Source organism: Ailuropoda melanoleuca, chromosome 1 (genome assembly GCF_002007445.2).
Source record: "Ailuropoda melanoleuca isolate Jingjing chromosome 1, ASM200744v2, whole genome shotgun sequence".
Taxonomy (NCBI): domain Eukaryota; kingdom Metazoa; phylum Chordata; class Mammalia; order Carnivora; family Ursidae; genus Ailuropoda; species Ailuropoda melanoleuca.
The window spans coordinates 111676276-111694008 of record NC_048218.1 but is presented as its reverse complement, the minus strand read 5'-3'; the positions used below and the strand labels follow the sequence as shown (position 1 = coordinate 111694008).

Below are 17733 nucleotides of genomic sequence, written 5' to 3'. Positions count from 1 at the left end.
GAACCCTAGAGCCACAGTACATTATAACTATCGTGATTAGAATTTATTCCATCTGGAGGCTGCAGAGTCCACCTACACACGTGATGGTGTCGGAAATGAGGCGATACGGAGGGGTGGGGACTGCGACCAACTAGGAAGTCTATGTTCTTTTTTTTTTTTTTTTTAATTTTATTTTATTTTATTATGTTAATCACCATACAGTACATCCCCAGATTCCGATGTAAAGTTTGATGCTTCATTAGTTGCGTATAACACCCAGTGCACCATGCAATACGTGCCCTCCTTACTACCCATCACCAGTCTATCCCATTCCCCCACCCCCTCCCCTCTGAAGTCTTCAGTTTGTTTCTCATAGTCCATAGTCTCTCATGTTTCATTCCCCCTTCTGATTACCCCCCTTTTCTTTATCCCTTTCTTCCCCTACCGATCATCCTAGTTCTTATGTTCCATAGATGAGAGAAATCATATGATAATTGTCTTTCTCTGCTTGACTTATTTCACTTAGCATTATCTCCTCCAGTGCCGTCCATGTTGCAGCAAATGTTGAGAATTCGTTCTTTCTGATAGCTGAGTAATATTCCATTGTATATATGGACCACAGCTTCTTAATCCAGTCATCTGTTGAAGGGCATCTCGGCTCCTTCCATGATTTGGCTATTGTGGACAATGCAGCTATGAACATTGGGGTGCATATGGCCCTTCTCTTTACTACGTCTGTATCTTTGGGGTAAACACCCAGTAGTGCAATGGCTGGGTCATAGGGTAGTTCAATTTTTAACTTTTTAAGGGACCTCCACACTGTTTTCCAGAGTGGCTGTACCAACTTGCATTCCCACCAACAATGTAGGAGGGATCCCCTTTCTCCACATCCTCTCCAACAATTGTTGTTTCTTGCCTTGTCTATCTTTGCCATTCTAACTGGCGTAAGGTGGTATCTCAGTGTGGTTTTGATTTGAATTTCCCTGATGGCTAATGATTTTGAACATTTTTTCATGTGTCTGTTAGCCATTTGTATGTCTTCATTGGAAAAGTGTCTGTTCATATCTTCTGCCCATTTTATGATTTGTTTATTTGTTTCTCGTGTATTGAGTTTGAGAAGTTCTTTGTAGATCTTGGATACCAGTCCTTTATCTGTGGTGTCCTTTGCAAATATATTCTCCCATTCCGTGGGCTGTCTCTTAGTTTTTTTGACTGTTTCCTTGGCTGTGCAGAAGCTCTTTATCCTGATAAAGTCCCATAAGTTCATTTTATCTTTTATTTCTCTTGCCTTTGGCGATGTGTCGTGAAAAAGGTTGCTCTGGCCGATGTCATAGAAGTTGTTGCCTATGTTCTCCTCTAGAATTTTGATGGATTCCTGTCTCACATTGAGGTCTTTCATCCATTTGGAGTTTATTTTTGTGTATGGTGTGAGAGAGTGGTCAAGTTTCATTCTTTTGCATGTAGCTGTCCAATTTTCCCAGCACCATTTATTGAAGAGACTGTCTTTTTTCCACCGGATGTTTTTTCCTGCTTTATCAAAGATTAGTTGCCCAAAGAGCCGAGGGTCCATTTCTGGGTTCTCTATTCTGTTCCATTGGTCGATGTGTCTGTTTTTGTGCCAGTACCATGCTGTCTTTGTGATCACAGCTTTGTAGTACAGCTCGAAATCCGGCATTGTGATGCCCCCAGCTTTGTTTTTCCTTTTCAACAGTTCCTTGGAGATTCGGGGCCTTTTCTGGTTCCATACAAATTTAAGGACTATTTGTTCCAGTTCTTTGAAAAATGTCCTCGGTATTTTGATCGGGATAGCATTGAAAGTGTAGATTGCTCTGGGTAGTATGGACATTTTAACTATGTTAATTCTTCCAATCCATGAGCATGGAATATTTTTCCATCTTTTTATGTCTTCCTCAATATCTTTCAAAAGTGATCTATAGTTTCTAGGATATAGGTCCTTTACGTCTCTGGTTAAGTTAATTCCAAGGTAACGTATGGTTTTTGGTGTTATTGTAAATGGGATGGATTCCCTAATTTCTCTTTCTTCAGTCTCGTTATTCGTGTATAGAAATGCAACTGATTTCTGGGCATTGATTTTGTATCCTGCCACCTTACTGAATTGTTCTATAACTTCTAATAGTTTGGGAGTGGATTCCTTTGGGTTTTCCATATAGAGTATCATGTCATCTGCAAAGAGAGACAGTTTGACTTCTTCTTTGCCGATTTGGATACCTTTGATCCCTTTTTGTCTTCTGATTGCTGTTGCAAGGACTTCTAGTACTATGTTGAATAATAGTGGCGAGAGTGGGCATCCTTGTCGTGTTCCTGATCTTAAGGGAAAGGCTTCCAGCTTTTCCCCATTGAGAATAATGCTTGCAGTAGGCTTTTCATAGATGGCTTTTATGAGATTGAGAAATGTACCCTCTATTCCTACACTCTGAAGGGTTTTAATCAGGAAAGGATGCTGTATTTTGTCAAATGCTTTTTCTGCATCAATTGAGAGGATCATATGGTTCTTGAGTCTTTTCTTGTTGATATGATGTATCACATTGATTGATTTGCGAGTGTTGAACCATGCTTGCATCCCAGGTATGAATCCCACTTGGTCATGATGGATAATCCTTTTAATGTACTGTTGGATTCTATTAGCAAGGATCTTGTTGAGGATTTTGGCATCCATATTCATTAGAGAAATCGGTCTGTAATTCTCCTTTTTGAGGGGGTCTTTGCCTGGTTTGGGGATCAAGGTAATATTAGCCTCATAGAATGAGTTTGGTAGCTTTCCTTCTGTTTCTATTTTTTGAAATAGCTTTAGGAGAATAGGTATTATTTCTTCTTTGAATGTTTGGTAGAATTCCCCAGGAAAACCGTCTGGGCCTGGAGTTTTATTATTTGGAAGGTTGTTTATCACTGACTCAATTTCTTCATAGTTAATTGGCCTATTTAAGAAATCTATTTCTTCCTGTTTCAGTCTTGGTAGTTTATAGGTTTCCAGGAAGGCCTCCATCTCTTCCAGATTGTTTAGTTTTTTGGCATATAGCTGTTGATAAAAGTTTCTAATAATCCTTGCAATTTCAATGGTGCTGGTCGTGACCTCTCCCTTTTCAGTCATAATTTTAATAATCTCAGTCCTTTCTCTTTGTTTTTGGACAAGTTTTGCCAGTGGTCTATCAATTTTATGGATTCTCTCAAAGAACCAGCTTCTAGTCCTGTTGATCTGCTCTACTGTGCTTCTGGTTTCTAATTCATTGATTTCTGCTCTAATCTTGGTCAACTCCTTCCTTGTCAGTGGGTTAGGCCTGTCCCTCTGTTGCTGTTCCAGTTTCTTGAGGTGAGAATATAGAAACTGCATTTTAGATTTTTCTATTCTTTTGAGTGAGGCTTGGATGGCTATGTATTTCCCCCTTAGGACTGCCTTTGCAGTATCCCATAGGTTTTGGACCGTTGTGTATTCATTCTCGTTGGTCTCCATAAATTGTTTAATTTGTTTTTTGATTTCCTGGTTTATCGAGTCATTCTTGAGCAGGATGGTTCTTAGCCTCCAAGTGTTTGAGTTTCTTCCAGGTTTTTCCTTGTGGTTGAGTTCCAATTTCAGAGCGTTGTGGTCTGAGAATATGCAGGGGATAATTTCAATCTTTTGGTATTGGCTGAGACCTGTTTTGTGTCCCAGAGCATGATCTATTCTTGAGAATGTTCCATGGGCATTTGAATAGAATGAGTATTCTTTGGTTCTGGGGTGTAGTGTTCTATATATATCTATGAGGTCCAACTCGTCGAGTATGGCATTCAAAGCCTTTGATTCTTTGCTTAGTTTTTGCCAGGGTGTTCTGTCTATTTCTGATAGTGGGGTGTTGAGGTCCCCTACTATTACTGTGTTCTTATCTATATGTCTCTTTATTTTGGTTAAGAGTTGGCTTGTGTATCTTGCTGCTCCCCTGTTGGGGGCATATATATTAATAATTGTCATATCCACTTGTTGAATACTTCCTTTAAGAATAATATAGTGCCCTTCTGTATCTCTCTCTATGGCCTCTAGTTTAAAATCCAGTCTATCTGATATGAGAATTGCTACTCCAGCTTTCTTTTGAGGTCCATTTGCGTGGAAGATGGTACTCCATCCCCTTACTCTAAGTCTGAATGCATCTTTGGGTTCAAAATGAGTCTCTTGTAGACAGCAAATGGATGGGTCATGTCTTTTTATCCAATCTGCAACCCTGTGGCGTTTTATGGGAGAGTTTAAGCCATTTAGATTGATAGAGATTATTGACAGATATGATTTTAATGATGCCATTTCTCTTTAAAGTCTTTGTATCGGTTGTGACTTGCTGCTCTGTATCACTCTTGGGGCCTTTTTACCTTTATAGAGCCCCCCTTAATATCTCCTGTAGGGCTGGTTTCGTGGTTACGAAATTGGTTAATGATTGGCGATTTTGGAACGTCTTTATTTCTCCATCAATTCTGAATGACAGCTTTGCTGGATAAAGGATCCTTGGCTGCATGTTTTTCTCTGAAAGAGCTTTAAAAATGCCCCCCCAAGCCTTTCTCTCATTCCAGGTCTCTGTAGACAGGTCTGACGTAATCCTGATACCTTTGCCTTGGTACGTGAGAAATTTCTTTGCCCTGGCCGCTTTCAATACTGTATCCTTGGATCTAATATTTGCGAATTGCACTATGACATGCCGTGGCGTAGGTTTGTCCTGGTTGAGCTTGGATGGGGTCCTCTCTGCCTCTTGGACACGAATGCTTGTTTCCCTTGCTAGATTAGGGAAGTTTTCAGCTACAATTTGTTCAAATATCTCTTCTAGACCTCTGTTTTTCTCCACCCCTTCAGGGATGCCGATGATTCTGACATTGGATCGTTTCATAGAGTCAGTAATCTCCCGTAATCTACATTCGTGGGCGTGGATTTTTTTAAGACCAGCTTCTATTTTCGTTTTTTCTTCTACTAACCCATCCTCCAATTCGCTAACGCGTTCCTCTGCCTCGGTGACCCTGGCCGTCAGAGCCTCTAGTTTTGACTGCATTTGGCTCATAGAATTTTTAATTTCTGTCAGATTCGCTCTCATTTCTGCCCTTAGGGATTCTATATTCTCAGCAACGCTTTCTCTGATGCTTTTTTCAAGTTTACTCATCATCTTGACCATTGTTGCTCTGAATTCCATTTCTGATAATTGGGATACATCCATATGTATTAATTCTGTGGCCGAGGCCAATTCTGTGGCAGAGGCCACAGACTCATTATCTTTTCTTTGCTGGGGGGGACTTCTCCTTCTCGTCATTCTGATGAAGAGAGATTGCAGGGTTGTCCAGAGCCCAAGTGTTGACTGGGACCCAGGCCGTGCGCCCTTGTTTTATAGAGATCTTAGGGATGTGGGCTTCTTCCTTAAAGAGTTTATTTATTTATTTGAGAGAGAGAGAGACAGTCAGCAAGAAAGGGAACCCAAGCAGAGGAGTGGGAGAGGAAGAAGCAGGTTCCCGGTGGAGAAGCCCGATGAAGGACTCCTTACGGAGCGTTGTGATCACACCCTAATCCGAAGACAGGTGCTTGGTGACTGCGCCACTCAGGCGCTCCGGGTTGTGGGCTTCTTGATTTTTCAGCCTGCCTTCTGGGGGAGGGGCCTGCCTGCAGGTACTCAGAAAACCCTGTTTGGGTAGAGTCTCTGTGTCCCTTGCGAGGGGGGATGGGGATGGGCACCCTGTGAGCCGGTATTTCCGGGCTTTTGTTCTCTGGCGGCTTTCCCTGGCGGTTTGCTATGCCTCTTCTGAGAGAGCAGCAGCGGCTGAAATTCAGCCTCTGTCTCAGAACAGAGGGATCGCGGATCGTTCTCCACTGATGTTCTGGCCACTTTAACTCTGTTTCTGTTGGTGCTGCTCAACCCTGCAGCATCCCGGGCTGTGCGCCCCACACCCGGCGTCCCAGCCCTCACTTCCAGGGCCGGCACGTCTCTGTCCTTTGTGTTTCCAACCCCGCCCGCCGCCAGCCGCCCCGCGCGGGCTCCCGGAGCTCCCCGTCTCAGTCTGGTGTCTCACGGGTGCTGACCGCGAGTCCGCCTGCTCCCCCGTGCAGGTGGCCCTCCGGCCGCCAGCCGCCCCGCGGACGCTCCCGGAGCTCCCGGTCTCAGCCTCGATCCAGTGAGCACACCGGAGCTCCGGAGCTCCGTGAGATGCTTGGTGGTGCACGCTCCCGGCTCACGGACTCAGTCTGCCGTTTCCAGAGTGCGGGTCCGCGGTCCGCCCGCTCCCCGGTGCAGGTGGCCCGCCAGCCGCCCTGCGCGCGCTCCTGGAGTTCGCGTTCTAAGTCTGTTGTCTCGCGGGTGCCGTCCGCGAGTCTGCCTGCTCCCCCGTGCAGGTGGCCCGCCAACCGCCAGCCTTCTCGCGTACGCTCCCGGAGCTCCCTTCTCAGCCTGCTGTCTCAAGCGTGCGGGTCCGCGGTCTGTCCACTCCCCCTTGCAGGTGGCTACCGCTTCCCGGCGCCCTGACACGGCGGCTCCCTCCCCCTTCTGTTTAGCTTCCGATATCTGTGCGCGGTTTCACGGCTCCCCGCTTCGTACCTCGATACTCAGCGCTGGAGATGTTCATTTGTAGAGATCCAGATGTATCTTCCTGCGTCTCAGGCTGATTCCGTGGATATTCCTGCTGGTCTGGTACCTATCCAGCTCAACTCAGGGGACCGGCTGAAAAAGGGGTCCCCTACTCCTCCGCCATCTTAACCAGGAAGTCTATGTTCTAACCAAGTGCAGTCTACTTCCAAAATGCATACGAGGTACTGGCCAAATAAAAATGCATGTGATCGTTGGCCTGCAGTCTTCCCATCTGTCACCACTGGCGTTGTACCAGGAGCTCAAGATGATTTAAGCCAAATTATAACAGTCAGTTATGAAGTTCTGTACACATATTCTCAAATTTGAGGACACACGTTCATAGACATTAATAAATTAAACAAGAAATGAAAAGAGCCCTGTTCCTGATAACAAAACCTCAAAAATGACACAAAAGGGACCTTACAATAATGAATGACTGGATCAATGTATTCCAATTAGGTAGCCGTAAATTATGAGCTCCATGGGCAGGAAGATGTATATGGGCTCTCCATGTAGTTAAAAATTCCATTGTGTTCTAATTACCCATTTAATTCCTTGAATACCAATGCGCAATTAACATTACAAATAATCAAGGTTAAAAATATAATTAATGCAAGTGTGATTCAGTTATAATTAAACTAATTACACAGATATGTAGCATAAAAGGGACTTGTAGGCCATTAAGGAGATGTAAATGTATTCTTTCTTTCAAGAACAGCTATTTGAATTTCATTTTCCAATTAGTTTACAAATGATGGGATGGAATTATGAACAAGAGTCAGGCTTCCAGGGATGAGGAAAATAGACCATATATTTTTTGCTTGCTTCTGAAATTCGGATTCTTTTGTCTATATGTACTGGTAAATAGAGAAGTTAGGGAAACACACACACACACGTGCACGCACGCATGCCATCCAAGCAACAAAAACACACCTTCTTCCTTTTCAATTGCAGGGAAAATCAACAGCATAGTAACTTGAGAGACCTTTCATTCCATACACATGATTCCCTTTCAGAGTCTTCTCCAGGATCACACATACCTTAAACACTCACCCAACTGATCAGTTCTATTTCCTGCTGTTGAACAGCATAGCTCCAAATACTGGTGTTTTTATCAACTGATGCAGACCAACCAAAGTATAATTGTATCCTCTGCCCATGGACACAGCAATTACAACAGTGAAGAGCCAACACAGACTGGGATGCCAGGTGGTCGGTCAGTTAAGCATCCCAACCCTTGGTTTCGGCTCAGGATCTCAGGGTGGTGAGACTGAGCCCCACATCAGGCTCCCTGCTCAGCTTGGAGTCTGGTTGGGATTCTCTCCCCTTCTCCCTCTCCTTCTGCCCCTCCTGCTCATGCTGTCTCTCCCTCTGTCTCTCTCTCTTTCACTCAAATAAATATCAAATCCTTTTTAAAAAAGTCAGCTCAGACAGCATAGCGGGTAACATGTAGCATTTGGAGTGGGGCATGTTTTCAAGACTCCAACATCTTCATTTAAGTTAGGAAAGCAAATATTTCTATTTTTTTAAATAAAGATTTTATTTATTTATTTGAAAGAGAGTGAGAGATAAAGAGAGCACACACAGGAGGAGAGGGAGAGAGAGAAGCAGGCTCCCCACTAAGCAGGAAGCCTGAGGTGGGGCTTGATCCAAAGACCCTGAGATGATGACCTGAGCTGAAAGCAGACACTTAAAGGACTGAGCCACCCAGGCGCCCAAGGAAAGCAAATATTCCTTAAATGAGAAGCCCATGCCTGTTACTGGACAAGGTGGCTTTTACAGGAGCTCTCAGCACATTCCATTCAAGCCTGCGAGTTATCCTTCCTAGTACACAGGGGAGGAAATCAGACAAGTGGGAAATGGGAGAGGCAGGAAAACGGAGATCCTAAGGGGGAAAGGGGAAAACCAGGCATGAAGAAAACTCGGTGATGTATTCTATATCCGTTAGAATGAAACCAGGATGGCATTACCAACAGCAAATCAACCCTAGTTTTCCCCACATCTGAGGATGGCTGCAAACTGATTATCTGGAAAAAAAGGGTAAATAAAAATGTTAAATAAAAAGCATCTTGTCTCATTTTTAATATGAACTATATATTCTGGGTAATCAAATAAAATGTGGTGAAAGCAACTCTGTATAAAATTATCCCAGCCAGTCCATGAAAACTAAAGATAAGAGTTGGAATATCAGGGGCGCCTGGGTGGCTCAGTCGTTAAGCATCTGCCTTCGGCTCAGGTCATGGTCTGAGGGTCCTGGGATGGAGCCCTGCATCAGGCTCCCTGCTCAGCGGGCAGCCTGCTTCTCCCTCTCCCACTCCCCCGGCTTGTGTTCCCTCTCTTACTGCCTCTCTCTCAGTCAAATAAATAAATAAAATCTTAAAAAAAAAAAAAGTAAATAGGTCTTTAAGAAAATATAGTCAAAATTACAATAAAAATTAAAAATAGGAATCATTTAACAGGACGGTTAGAAAATGGAGCTTTCAACTGCAAGCTAGTTTTTCTTTTGATTCATAAATTTAAAATGCTACATAAAATTTAACAAATAAAAGAAGATTTGCATCCGTGACAAAATTAAGCTTACTGCAGAAAGGTAAGGAAAGATCAATAATCAAAAATCTTTTATTTATGACATAAATATGTCAAAAGAAAAAGAACTACAAAATATTCATGTGTGTGAATGTTAGAATGATAAATTTACGATTTGCCTTAAAGAACTTCAAATAAAATTGCAAAATACTAACAAGATAATACATAATATGTACATGGTTTTCAAACCATCACATTTAGTACAACAGAAATACCGGCACTCTAGTTAGCAACAGATGCACTTCCATTTCATGTTCTTTTGAGAGTTCTTGGATAGTTCAAGGTTTGCAGAAGAGAAGATGCAGAATAAAAATTTCAGTTCTTTCCAAATTAATCTATAAATGTGATATACCATCAATGGAAATCGTGGACACAAAGTTTTACACATCTTCCTGTATATGCAAAAACTGATGAATGGGTTTTATTTGCTTCATCCAAGGCTATGTAGTCAATGTCTAGAAAAGAAAAACACCCTCGAACATCTCTGGGCATCAGAAACAAGGAGAACGCTAGAGCGGGATCTCAAGCCACAGCCTGCTGGCTTTCGGATCTGAGCGACAGGGCAGCTAGGAGGCTGGCCCCTGCATGACTCAACGCACTCATCATGGGGGCGTAACAAGGACTGAACGCACTCCGGTGTGATGAAGAGGCAGTAGGACCAGGTCCAGTGTGGTAGTCGGGGCCTCAGGACGGCCCCACCCCTCCTGCAAGAGGCTGAGAGAAGCGGCTGGGAACTTAGGGCACAAGAAAGCCTCTCATCCTCCAGGCTGTTCAGCAGCACAGCCCCCGGGCAAACGTGTGCCATGACTGGAAATGGGATAGTCCCCCTACAGCTGCAGGCTGGGACCCCAACCCTGGTAACACAGCCCTGGCTCTGCCAGGGAGAGCTGGGGCATCAAGAATGGAAGGCACCACCAAATTGATGGATAGAGGGTGACACAGAGGAAAAGAGAGAGCAAAGCAAAACACACAAACCCACTGACTTGTGAGGTCAGCTAGCAGCATCCCGAGCCATGAGAAAATCTGACGAGAAGAAATTCAAAGAAACCAAACAATTAAAAGATTAAATACTTCCTGATGGAGACAATTTCATCTGGATGAATCAATCTAAAAAAGATATGCCAGGACTCTGTAAAGAAAACTGTAAAGTATAATTAAATAGTATTTTGTAGGGGCGCCTGGGTGGCTCAGATGGTTAAGCATCTGCCTTTGGTTCAGATCATGATCCCAGGGTCCCGGGATCAAGTCCCGGGATCAAGCCCTGCATTGGGCACCCTGCTCAGTGGGGAGTCTGCTTCTCCCTCTGCCCCTTCCCCCCACTCCTGCTCTCGTTCTCTCTCAAATAATTTCAAATAAATAAATAACATATTTTAAAAATAAATATTTGTAAATTACCTAAAACATGTCTATATTATAGTCATGTTAAAGGCAAACAATTTCATCAAGATCTCAATTTCCTCAAATTATAGTATAAACGTGAAGCAATCCCAATCAAAATGTAAATATTGTGACATTTTAATAAAGGTCCCCAAAGAGTTCAAACAATTCTGAAAACCAAGAATTTGGAAGACAGACAGGCAGTGCTGCCCCGTGGGATGTGTTACGAAGCGAGAGAAATCAAGGCAGACAGCCCCAGCATATCTGAGGATTCGCTCTATACAGAAGTGCTTCCAATTGATGGACGAGAAGACACCTTGGTGAGAAAATGGTATTAAGCAAATCAGAACTCAGGATAGAAAAAAAATCAAGGAGCGCCTGGGTGGCTCGGTCAGTTGAGATCAGACTCTTGATTTCGGCTCAGGTCACGATCTCAGGGTCCTGGGATCGAGCCCCTCAGCCAGCTCTGCGCTCAGCAGGGAGCCTGCTTGAGATTCTCTCCCTCCCTCTCCCTCTGCCCCTCCCTGCTCTCTCTCTTTCAAAATAATAAATAAATATATTTGAAAAAAAAGGAAAACAGCAAATTATATTTCTACCACACAGTGTATCTAAATATAAACTCCCTGCAGAAAGAGAAGAATTTCTTAAGATTCAAAGAATAAGAAATAGCAAAGGAAAAAAATGATAAATTGGCTTCATCAAAACTGCAAACATCTACACACACAAACTTATAAAACAAAGTGAATATTCAAAGCACCACCGAAAGATAATTCTTAAAACACATCAAACATGTAAAAGATTAGTTTCCGGTTGGTGGGAATGCAAACTGGTGCAGCCGCTCTGGAAAACAGTATGGAGCGTCCGCAAAAAGTTAGAAATAGAGCTACCCTATGGCCCAGCAATTGCACTACTAGGTATTTACCCAAAGTTTACAAAAGTACTGATTGAAATGGACACATGCACCCCAATGTTTATGGCAGCAATGTCCACAATAGCCAAGCTATGGAAAAAGGTCAAATGTCCATCGACCAATGAATAAAGATGTGTGTGTGTGTCTGTGTATATATACACACACCCAATGTATATATGTGATATATAGAATGAAATACTTCTCAGCCATCAAAAAGAATGAAATCTTGCCATTTGCAACGACGAGGATGGAATTAGAGGGTATTATGCTAAGTGAAATAAGTCAGAGAAAGTCAAATATATGATTTCACTCATATGTGGAATTTAAGAAACGAAACAGATGAACATAGGGGAAGGGAAGGAAAAATAAAATAAGATGAAATCAGAGAGGAAGACAAACCATAAGAGACTCTTTAAAGAACAAACTGAGGGTAGCTGGAGGGATGGGGTAACTGGGGGATGGGCATTAAAGATGGCACGTGTTGGGATGAGCACTGGGTGTTATATGTCAGTGATGAATCACTAAATTCTAGTCCTGAAACCAATATTACACTATATGTTAACTAACTTGAATTTAAATAAAATTTTTTAAAAATTAAAATTTTAAAAATAATAAAAATTAATATTAAAAAAGATTAATTTCTGGTTGAATGTATGAAAAACTCTTATGTTAATGAGTAACAAAAAGACAGACAACCTTATAGAGAAAAGGACAAAGGGCATGACAGGCAATTGGCAGGAAGGAAACCTACCAAACAAATAAACGTGGGAAAAGCACTCAAGTTCATGAATAATCAAGGAAGTGCAAATTGATTTAACGAGATTTCATACCCACCAGATTTGTAAAAAATTAAAACAATAACTATTATTGAAGGGGATTAGGAGTTGCTCGTGGAATAATGTAAAGGAAGTATACCAAATAAAAGATCCTTATATTCTTCTCTGATTTTAAAATATGCATCTCTCCACACAACCACCACATTTATTCACCCATACTTCACACACAGATAATAGATAAAATTAGATAGAGGGGCGCCTGGGTGGCTCAGCTGGTTAAGCGCCCGCCTTCAGCTCAGGTCATGATCTGAGGGTCAAGCCCCACATTATCAGGCTCCCTGCTCAGCCGGGAGTCTGCTTCTCCCTCTCCCTCTGCCTCTCCCCTGCTCATGCTCGCACTCTCTCTCTCTCTCAAATAAATATATAAAATCTTTTAAAAAGTTAGATATATACACACAGATATGAATGTATATCTAAATTACAGTAGCAGGAGACATGTAAATATAAACACTGCATTTTAGGAGTCCAAGAAAACCTCCCAGTGCCTGGCACATCACAGAAGGACAGTAAGTATTCTTCGATGCAAAGAACTAGCTAATTCATGGGTGATTTTAGCATTTTTGAACACCGTTTCTCCATGACTCTATTTGAACCCATACATACAAATCTCAAGGACACTATTTCCAGGCACGCTTAGGAGTGACGGTGACCCCAGCAGACAGGCTATGAAATCAACCATGGTATTTAGACGGGAGCGATTTACAGAAGGACCTTCCGAGGACATGGTTTTCCTTATGTAAGTTGAGCAACAGACACCCAAATCTATTATCCACATTGTCAAGTTGCAAAGAATTCGCTGCAGTAGAAAATAAAAGACACACTCCAGGGGCCTTGTAATCCGGTAAGGAGAGGAAGAAGTGTGCGTAGATGGGGCCGTGGAAACATCCATATTAGGACGCACATAATGGCACACGGAGGGCCTGCCTGGAAAGAGCCCTAACCTTGCAAGTGTGAGATTTTAGTTAGTGCGATGGGGGCAAGTCGGCTCCTCGGGCAAACTTAAAGCAAGAAGCAAGCATCCAATCTAGCCTCCAGAGAGGTTTAGAACCTGGAACCTCCTTCTTAGGAGAGACAAGAACCTCTAAGGGTCTTGACCAGAGCAGGGACAGAGAAGTCAGAGCTTTAAGTGACTCGATGACCACACCTCTGATGGCACCCACACCCCCGGGGACGTGTCCCCAAGTCAGCAGTGTGGCTCAGAAGGAACCAGAGAATGGGGTGATGTGCACCCTAACAGGCTGCATTAGGAGTGACACTTGGGGATAAAACTCTGTGGGGTTGCCCACAGAGCCTCCATGGGACCTGGTGGCCTCGGGCAGCCTGTGACACGCAGACCAGCACCTTGCATGGTCTTTGCGGCGAGGGGAATAGATGTCTTCCCTGCTCCCCCAAATGCCACTGTCCAGATTTTCATACATTCACTCTCCCCAGCCCAAGCTGTTAATGACCTGAAAGAGGGGGTCTGGGTGGCGAAAGAGGGAAACCACGTAGCCCCCCGGGGCCGCCGTCCCATGAGCGGGGAGTGTTTGGAGCTGGATCTGTTGCTAAAGCAAGAAGAGCCAGCCCCTGGCCATTTCCCGCTATCCTGCATCAGCGGCCAGACACCTCGAGTCCACCCGGGGCCACAAAGAGGTCAGCCCTGCCTGCTTTCTGCCAACAGGTTCCTGACCCTGTGGCCAGACATAGGGAGCTTATCTCATCGGCCCTGGAGGCTCTTCCCTGTCTGAGGAGGAGCTAACTGGAGGGTAAGTCTGGAGGAAGTGGCGTCTCAGACTCCAGGCACAGAACTGCGGGGGCGCGGCTGTCCACAGGCAGCAAGAACGACCCCATCTGGATTTACCCTGTGGGAGTCCTGACGACGGCGCGTCCTGAGGTCGGAGGGGCGTCCCCGTTCAGCATCTTGAATGTGGTGCTCTTCCCGGCCCCGTTGGGCCCCAGGAGCCCAAAGCACTGACAGGAGAGAAGAAGCAGGAGAACATCATCTAAATCGCAGCAGAGAGCATTTACCAGCCGGCTCGGAGCCGACATTTCTGGCTTCCGATCCTCGCAGACCTTTAAAACCACACGACTGTACAAAGCACTCTGATTGTGGTGTCTGAGTAGTGTGACCATATTGACAATCACCTACGATGAGTGAATCTGTGTAAGGAATGCTCCCAAGAGTGAGAAGTGAATGCCAGGTACCAGGGATCTTGCTGAGATCTCCCGTCCGGTGGGGGCCTGTCCCAAAGAGGTCCTAACTGTGTCCCTTTGTAGAGGATGATAGTTTTTGGAACTCACATCATTGTAATCATTATCCCCTTGACGCCACTGCATAGTATAATGTACGTTCTAGGGGTACCGGGGTGGCTCAGTCGGTTGAGCGTGCGAATCTTGGTTGTGGCTCAGGTCATGATCTCAGGTCGTGAGATTGAGGCCCGAGTCAGGCTCCACGCTCAGCGGGGAATCTGCTTAAGATTCTCTCTCAATTTTATTTTCTCTCTCTCTCATAAATAAATAGATAAACAAACAAACAAATAAATGAAATCTTCAAAAAATAAAGTACATTCTAAAAATATTCTCCCCACTCCCCCTCCCCTTGTCCCCACCCCCAACTCAAACTCTGGGCTGATTCTGACATTAGTTAAGAAAAGCACTATTAGCTCTAAACTCTGACACTCAGCATCAAGTCAACGTTTTTGGGGGGTGTTTTTCGTTCAATGTTGTTTTATATTCCATGTGAAAAATGGCCTTCTTGCTGTCTTTTCTAGACCTAGGCTTTATCTGCAGTATATTCTTAGCCAGAGATTCTGTGGGAGAGACTGAGTCTGTGTGGTCCTTAAAATCTCCTTCCAAGTCCTCTGTTTTCCAGTGGCATCAGCTGGCTTTCTGTCTATTCACTTCAGCAGACTTCCCTGCTCCTTGAATCTTGGAAAAGTGCCCGGTCTGGCTTTCCTGGCACTGGCCCTACCTCAACACCACAGGGAATTTGTACCTCTGGATGACAGGAGCTTCCCTGCTTTGCCACCTGCTTTCGTAGCCATACTTCTCCCATCCCACACAAGGACCCAGCTTCCATTTTTGGACTGACAGCTCCAAGGCAGTACCGCTCATGCGCTTTTAACCTCACCCAGCCTTGGGGCAGCACGTATGCCATTACCTAACATGCTATGGGATCACAGTCTTCCGTTTCCTACCCAGGTATTCACTCCTAGAGGGACAGGGACATATCTCAGTCATCTCTATCTCTTCCACTGGCTTTTGCAAAGCACTTTACATCTAAGTATTTAAACTAGGTTCACAAAAAGTTCAGCAAACAGAACTCAAATGTAAGTGACACCTCGGATCATCTCAGATCCCTGGAGCATCTCCCTTCTGAAGTGCTCCCAGTTTTTCTCTTACCCTTCAGCTTAGAACCACCACGACAGGTAGCAACAAAACTAAAAATGGTTTTTGAACTGGAGGTAGGACACATGGTTCAGTATGATGCCAAAGGTTGCAGGGTTAGTCTTTGGGCTGAGTGGCCAATAGTAGCCACAAAAACCCTCCTTCCTTAGCATACTGTCCTCTTCAGCCACAAAGCACAGTGCAGCACGTAAGGATATTCCTGGCTCAACTTAGACTGGTCCCCAGGCTTCTCTTTCCCTCAGAATACTCCTCACTGAAACACCTGCTCTCTGCTCACAGTGCAGCATGGCTGCCAGTCACGTCACCATGTCACCCGCCTCGAGTTTCTCAGGAGCTGGGAACAATATGAACGCAAGGTCCCGCTCTTATTTTTAACAGTTAATTAAAAGTAATCACTTTCAGAGTTGATTTCTTTTTATGCAATTAAGCACAAATCAGGAACAATTTGCATGGCTTTTTATCAGTTCTGATTAAACATTTCTATGAGAATTAATGCCATGTCCACAAAAAAAAAAAAAAAAAATTCTGAGCTATTGCTTTGGTGTGAGTGTTCTTTCCCTTTCCCAAGGAACATTTTACTAGATGGGTTTAATTGGCCATTTAAAAACTACAGAAGTCCAAGTAAAAGTTAGAAGAGGTTCCCTGAATTAATTGGATTGATAAAATATTTGCCCTCAATAAAATGTCACCCCATAGCCCAAACAATGATTAAAACTCTTCAATCACATGAAATTTTTAAAATGGCGAAACAGAATAAACCCCATCCATCAATCAGCAAAGTTTTCGCTGGGGAAGGAGCTGATAGACTCCCTACTCAGATTCTATGTCTAGTGATTTTTGCAGAAATTCCAGAAATCTGGAAGCTTTTGGCTCCAATTGCAGATACTCTAAGCCTAACACAAGCAGATGCAGTTAGAGATACACAGGTTTGTAACAGAAAGGGGTACAAATAGAAGGTCCTTACCTCTCCTCTTCGTATGCCCAAACTAATATCTCGTACAGCAATGGTCCTCTTGAAGAAGCTTCCGTAGGTTTTACTAAGGTTGTATAACACGAGAAGGTCTTCGCTGGTTCTTCCTTTCAACACTCTTATTTGCTCTTTTTCCACATCTATGTCCTTGGAAGACGTGACTGTGCCTTGGATGGCAGACTGACCCCTGGAAGATGAAGTAAGGGTTCATTCACACCTGGGAACTGGCAGTGGAAGAATCGAAAGAGACTGAAAGGTCAGAGACCTGTCGAAACAGAAGATACGGTCTTGAGCCTGCACTGTCAGCTCTGGTCCACACACCCTACTTCTGCCATCATGATTAATAATGAGAAAGAGTCTGCGGAGCCTAGGTGGCTCAGTCGATGAAGCAGATGACTCTTGGTTTCGGCTCAGGTCATGATCTCGTGGTCGTGAGATCGAGCCCTCCATCAGGCTCTGCGCTCAGGGTGAAGTCTACTTCAGATTCTCTCTCTCCCTCTCCCTCCAGCTCTCGCACTCTCTCTCTCAAAGAAATAAATAAAATCTTTAAGAAAAAATAACGAGCAAGAGTCCACATTCATCCCCTAATGTGAAGGGAACGTTCATGTTCCTAAAAGAGAGCAAAGTGGACAAATGCCCAACTAGAGATGCTTCTAAATTTTATGAACAATAAAGCCATTCCAGACTTCTGTGCAAGGTGGAAAAAGATTGTATCACAAGATGATTACAAGGAGTCATCTTGTCTAAGCACTCTTAGCAGATAGGTCACTTAAATAAAGTGCATTGTACATAAAAGAGCCTAAACATGATAGTTACATAGAACATGTTGGATTGTGAAAGAGGATTGTACAGCAAGTACTTCGCACAACACCGCACATAATGGATTTAGTAAGTATTTGTCGGGGAACACAAATTTAATTTCAATTCAAATTTATTTGCTCTGAATCTGAGCTGCTCCCTTTTCAATCTTCCTTATGATTTTCAACCTGGCACATTTTAATTTTAAGTAAATTTCAATTTCCCCCGTAAAGTGTAACATGCCAACATTTTAATCACTAAATTGGCACAGCCCACGGAGTTAACGTTGTACCACAATCAACTTCCTGGTTT

General features: G+C 43.8%; 1 protein-coding gene across 3 annotated transcripts in view; it reads right to left on the bottom strand.

The window, feature by feature from the left end:
* ABCA13 (ATP binding cassette subfamily A member 13) overlaps positions 1 to 17733 on the bottom strand; it is a 384829-nt gene that overhangs the window by 72848 nt on the left and 294248 nt on the right. For all 3 annotated transcript variants that reach the window (XM_034665342.1, XM_034665320.1, XM_034665331.1), the window contains 2 exons: positions 16618 to 16810; positions 14107 to 14216 (listed from right to left, as the gene is read on the bottom strand). In XM_034665342.1, coding sequence (XP_034521233.1) covers positions 14107 to 14216; positions 16618 to 16810 — 303 coding nt within the window. The remainder of the gene's footprint in view (positions 1 to 14106; positions 14217 to 16617; positions 16811 to 17733) is intronic.